General features: G+C 46.0%; 1 protein-coding gene across 1 annotated transcript; it reads right to left on the reverse strand.

Annotated features, from left to right (window-relative positions):
• Positions 1 to 826: 826 nt before the first annotated feature.
• Positions 827 to 3,911, reverse strand: LOC140393355 (gamma-crystallin S-1-like). The gene is made up of 3 exons (XM_072479731.1): positions 3,868 to 3,911; positions 3,542 to 3,784; positions 827 to 1,174 (listed from the first exon to the last, which is right to left on the reverse strand). Exons 1-3 carry the CDS (start codon positions 3,874 to 3,876, stop codon positions 899 to 901), a joined length of 528 nt encoding a protein of 175 aa, XP_072335832.1. The 5' UTR covers positions 3,877 to 3,911; the 3' UTR covers positions 827 to 898.
• Positions 3,912 to 5,810: the final 1,899 nt, after the last annotated feature.

Consider the following 5,810-nt stretch of genomic DNA (forward strand, 5'->3'; position numbering starts at 1 on the left):
GCGACTCCTCAACCATACCCACATAGATTCTATGCATTGCAATCCTATATCGTTCCTTGCGATCGATTCAATTTCATGCCTCACTAACAATGCACCTCGCTCCCTCTGCCCATCTGCCTGACCTTTTGATGGGGCACATATCTTTGTATATTTAGATCCCACCCCTGATACCCATGCAGCCACGTCTCTGTGATGCCCACAACATCGTACAGGCCAATTTCAATGTGCGCAACAAGCTCATTTACCTTGTTCCGTATACTGCATGCATTTAGGTACAACACCCTCAGTCCTGCATTGACCACCTTCTTTCTCATATTTGTCACCTTTTTTGCTTTGCCTGAAGTTAGAATTTTGTCACCTTCTATACTCTCTATTCTATTACATGGTCTGGAAACTTTACTAACCTCTCCTGAACTCTCTGCTCCTTTAACTAGTTTAAAGTCCTCGCCATTAACCTGCACTCCTACCTTCTCCTTTAGCTTTGATTTTCTAATTCTCCATACAACTGAACCCTCCTGCCCACTATTTAGTTTAAAGCTCTATCTACAGCCATAGTTATGCAATTGCCAGGACTCTTGTCCCAGCATGATTCAGATGAACACCGTCCCATCAGAACAGGTCACCTCTTCCCCAGTACTGGTGCCAATTTCCCATTAATTCAAAACCATTTCTCCCACGCCAATCTTTGAACCATGGATTTGCCTCCTTAATCTTATTGACCCTGTGCCAATTAGCTTGTGGCACAGGTAGCAATTTAGAGATTATTATCTTTTTGGTTCTGCTTTTTTATAGAATAGAAACACACAATGCAAAGAAACAAAATCAGTTCTGATGAAGGAACATTTATTCTGTTTCAATATATTTTAACATGGGAAAATTATAGTTTTCAACACAAAATCTAGAAATCTCTCATGCGTCTGAAAGATCCGATAGTTGAGTTGTAGCCGCCCCAGTCACTGTATCTCCTGTATTCTCCAGGCCTCATGAAGTACTGTCGGCCTCTGTAGTTGGGATGTTCATAGAAGGTCCAGTAACCGTCCATCACATGGCAGGAGTGGATGTCACGGTAACGGAAACGATCGTAGACAGATGGACAGTCATCCATGAATTCCATCATCTGTCCTCCAAAGTCAGGCCTCTCGTAAATCTTCATTCTGTAGTTTCCACCTCGGTACTGTGATAGAAATAAATTAAACATTCATCAGAGAGATAGAAATAAAGTAAAGCCGCCATAATCCCACACGACTAGAACTGCTTTTCACTTTGAGGGGGAGAGCTGACTGGTGGTGATTTAGCCTGATCATCACCACACCTCAGGCGAGGGGCAAGGTTGAGAAGGCGGGACCTTCATGAATAACCTCAGCTGGTATGGAACTTGGACCTGCACTGTTCGCTTCACTCTGTATCATTAACCAGCCATCCAGCCAACTCGGTAGAAGTATGTCTACACAACTCTGAAGAAAATTATTTTTTGGTTACTTCAACAGTTTGTAATATCATCTTGTGATGGTTGGTAATATTAATTGGCAGCTTTGATGAAAATTCTCCAGCCAAAATATTAACCTGCCTTTTCTGGTTCAAGATGTTCTCTGACCTGTTGCACATTTCCAATATTTTTGGTTTGGTTATCTGATATTCAGCAATCTCAATTGTACGGTTTTATCAATATGGTCTGATGTTCAATCAAAATTATTACTATTCAAAACTATGAGCTGGAAGGTTTGAGAATGAAGTCCCACTCCAGAAAGCCCTGGGGAATAGCAACAAGAATTTAGCCTTTGAATACCAATTTGCGATTCAACTGAGTATTTGCATTTGATGGGAATAGAGGCATGTGTGGAGTTTGCACGTTCTCCCTGTGTCTGCGTGGGTTTCCTCCGGGTGCTCAGGTTTCCTCCCACAGCCCAAAGATGTGAAGGTTAGGTGGATTGATCATGCTAAATTGCCCCTTAGTGTCCAAATGTTATGTGGTGTTATGGGGATATGGCAGGGGAGTGGGCCTAGGTAGGGTGCTCTTTTGGAGGGTCAGTGCAGACTCAGTGGGGTGAATGGCTTCCTTCTGCACTGTAGGGATTATATAATTCTATGATAAGAAGAGGAATCGGTTTCTTAGTCCCTTGAGTCTGTTCCACCATTATTTTGAGCTCATGGTTGATCTGTGACCTATCTCCATGTATTTGCACCCCATATCATTTAATACCTTTGGTTGACAACTTAATTGTTTTGGCTTTGATTGTCATTTTCACAATAGAATTCCAAACATCTATTACTCTTTGCACGTCAAAGTTTTTCCTGCATTCGCTTCTGAAAGATCCAGCTCTAATTTTTACAATAAGCTTGCTAAACTTCCCAACCAGCAGAATTAGTGTCTTTCTATCTATCGTACCTGTTCCTCTACCATAAAGTGTCAAATCCCCGTTGCATGTAAACGGTCCCCCTGTCCGAGTCAAACAAATGATACAACCATGTAAAGGACATCTTCCATAAAAAAGAAAATTCAATGTTTCTTCTGCTGGTAAAACCACAGTTGAAGACACGGGTTACCTCTTGTCCCCAAGGACTTGGAAGAGGGGAAGATGGTTACTTATCACAGTTTGGTTTTGTAACCATAATTCAAACATTTAAACTCAACTCTCAATTTTGAAACAATTTGTATTTTCATCCGTTATGTATATTGCAGTTCCTCCAAGAGGGCCCATTTGACTACTCTTGGATACATCAACTGAGAGAGAAATAGAAGAATGCCTGTGGATTTTTCTCCTGTGTTTCCTGGTGGAGTACTTAACAAGCGGTATCAGCCGTATCTATACCTATGTTGGCAGCTGAACGAATTTCAGCCAGTTTTCTCGAACCTTTTTAGTGCTGGCTTTATAGAGTGTCCTGGCAATTGTTATTCATTCTCCACCAAAGTGATATTTCACTCGGAGCTTGTTCATAAATTGTCCTGATTGATCACCATAACATCCGAGGAAGACTGTCAAAATTCCGATTGCCAACCAATCCTTGCCTTCCAGCCCCATCGGTGTACCCAGCCTTTTCACCGATTTCCATCAAAGTTACAGTGATCAATTAGGACAATGCTGAGAAGATCCCTGAATGACGGTAAACCGACAATTGTAGCTTATGATTTTAATTTCAGGGGCAGCACGGTGGCGCAGTGGGTTAGCCCTGGATCCTCACGGCGCAGTGGTCCCAGGTTCGACCCCGGCTCTGGGTCACTTTCCGTGTGGAGTTTGCACATTCTCCCCATGTTTGCGTGGGTTTCGTCCCCACAACCCAAAGATGTACAGGTTAGGTGAATTGGCCACACTAAATTGCCCCTTAATTGGAAAAAATTAATTGGGGACACTAAATTTCTTTTAAAAAATGATTTTGATTTCAACTTAAAATTCAGATTATTGATGAAAGAATCCGTTAAATAAAGAAGGAATGAAAAATAACGTGAACTTTTAATTGATTGAATAAATAGATAAACAGACCATTTCAAATGAAAAATAATTCACGAGTTCATGCCTATCACGACAATCAATGTATTACTCACGTGTGGGTAGGAGCGACATGACCTGATGTTGTCATTGAATCCCATCCAGCGCTGGTAGTCAGGATATTCTCCCTTGCTCAGAACATACTGGTATCCCATGTAATTGGGTTTCTCATACATCACCCACCAGTCACTCTCAACACGGATGGAGTTACAGCGGCTGAAGTAAGGGGACAGGTCAGCACAGTCACTGCTGCACTCATAGTGCCGACCCTGGAAGTTCCTGTCCTCGTAAAAGATGACCTGTGAGGAAAGAAGATGAAATGAAATATTTGTATTTTCCAACCAATTATTGACAAGGTGAAAAATATGAGAGTTAACCTTACCTTTCCCATTTTGAGCTCACAGTTGGAAAGCAAGAGACTGACACATTATTGCTCTGAGTGCTCAGTATTTATATGTTTGAGAGGCCATTGTGAGAGACCTTTGTTATTTCAAACAATCTCAGGCACACATCAGCAAAAAAAGAATTAAAATCTCTGACACATTTTGCAGCAAAACACCTTTATTCAGAATAGTGGATTGCTATTGGCTCTTTTTGTTTTGCTTACGTGCCATTTTGATTGTCCTGTGGGAATAAAGAAACAATGATTGGCCGTAGCTATTTTCAAAGTAAAATACTCAAAAACATTGAACTGTGAACTCTGCTGAGCTGATATAAGGTACGCATGATTCTTTTGTTTATTAGTTCTTTTGCATACAAGGATAAAGAAGGTGAAAACTTGTCACATTGACTGAACATAAATTTATACAACTATTTAATGCTTTTTAGCTGCAGAATCAGCAGACACCAGGGGCGAAATTCTCCCCCAACGGCGGGATGTCCGCCGACTGGCGCCAAAGCCGGCGCCAATCAGACGGGCATCGCGCCGGCCCAAAGGTGCGGAAGGCTCCGCATCTTTGGCGGCCTAGCCCCAACATTGAGGGGCTAGGCCGACGCCGGAGGGATTTCCGCCCCGCCAGCTGGCGGAAATGCCGTTTGTTGCCCCGCCAGCTGGCGCGGAAATGCGGCGCATGCGCGGGAGCGTCAGCGGCCGCTGGCAGTTTCCCAGCGCATGCGCGGGAGCGTCAGCGGCCGCTGTCAGTTTCCCGCGCATGCGCAGTGGGGAGAGTCACTTCCGCCTCCGCCATGGTGGAGGCCGTGGCGGAGGCGGAAGGGAAAGAGTGTCCCCACGGCACAGGCCCGCCCGCGGATCGGTGGGCCCCGATCGCGGGCCAGGCCACCGTGGGGGCACCCCCCGGGGTCAGATCGCCCCGCGCCCCCCCCCCCCAGGACCCCGGAGCCCGCCCAGGCCGCCTGGTCCCGCCGGTAAATACCAGGTTTGATTTACGTCGGCGGGACAGGCAATTCCTGGGCGGGACTTCGGCCCGTACGGGCCGGAGAATCCAGCGGGGGGTCCCGCCAACCGGCGCGGCCGGATTCCCGCCCCCGCCCAATCTCCGGGAGCGGAGACTTCGGCGGGGGCGGGATTCACGGCAGCCAACGGCCATTCTCCGACCCGGCGGGGGGTCGGAGAATGACGCCCCAGATATTAGAAGACACCATTGCCTCTTTCAATACCTCCACTGCCTTGGATATTTCAACACAGTTGGCTATTCCAATGCACTCCCAGCCGGAATCTCAACTTCCACCCTCAGTAAACAGTAACTCATCTAAAACCCTGTATCCCATTTTGTAACTCGGGCCAAGTCCTGTTCACCCATAATCCCTGTGCTCGATAGTCTGTATTGGCCCCTGGGCTCGCAACATTCCAATTTCAAAATGTCTTTAAATGATTTCATCGGCGGGATTCTCCATTCCTGAGACTAAGTGTTGACGCTGGTGCAGGATTCATGGAGTTCCACGACAGCAAAACTGGCGCCGCACCTGGACCAATTCAGCTACTGTTGAGGGGCTAGCAACGGCGCCATGTGGAACACAATTGATTCCAGTGAGAAACAAAGAACAAAGAACAATACAGCACAGGAACAGGCCCTTCGGCCCTCCAAGCCTGTACCGGTCATGATACCAGCCTTGGCCAAAACCCTCAGCACTTCCTAGTGCCGTATCCCTCTATTCTCATCCTATCCATGTATTTGTCGAGAAGCCATTTCCTCTCGCTCAACACATAGATTCCCCCCACTGTACTTAAGTGGTCCAAACCTTTCCCTAGCCACTCTCATGTTATTTACATATAACTTTCTCAGCAGCAGACTGGAGGGCCGCTCCAGAGTGATCCAGGCATCTGAACCACATCTCCAGGATGCCGAAGCACCACTCAATCACGCT

Source organism: Scyliorhinus torazame, chromosome 2, assembly GCF_047496885.1.
Source record: "Scyliorhinus torazame isolate Kashiwa2021f chromosome 2, sScyTor2.1, whole genome shotgun sequence".
Taxonomy (NCBI): Eukaryota; Metazoa; Chordata; class Chondrichthyes; order Carcharhiniformes; family Scyliorhinidae; genus Scyliorhinus; species Scyliorhinus torazame.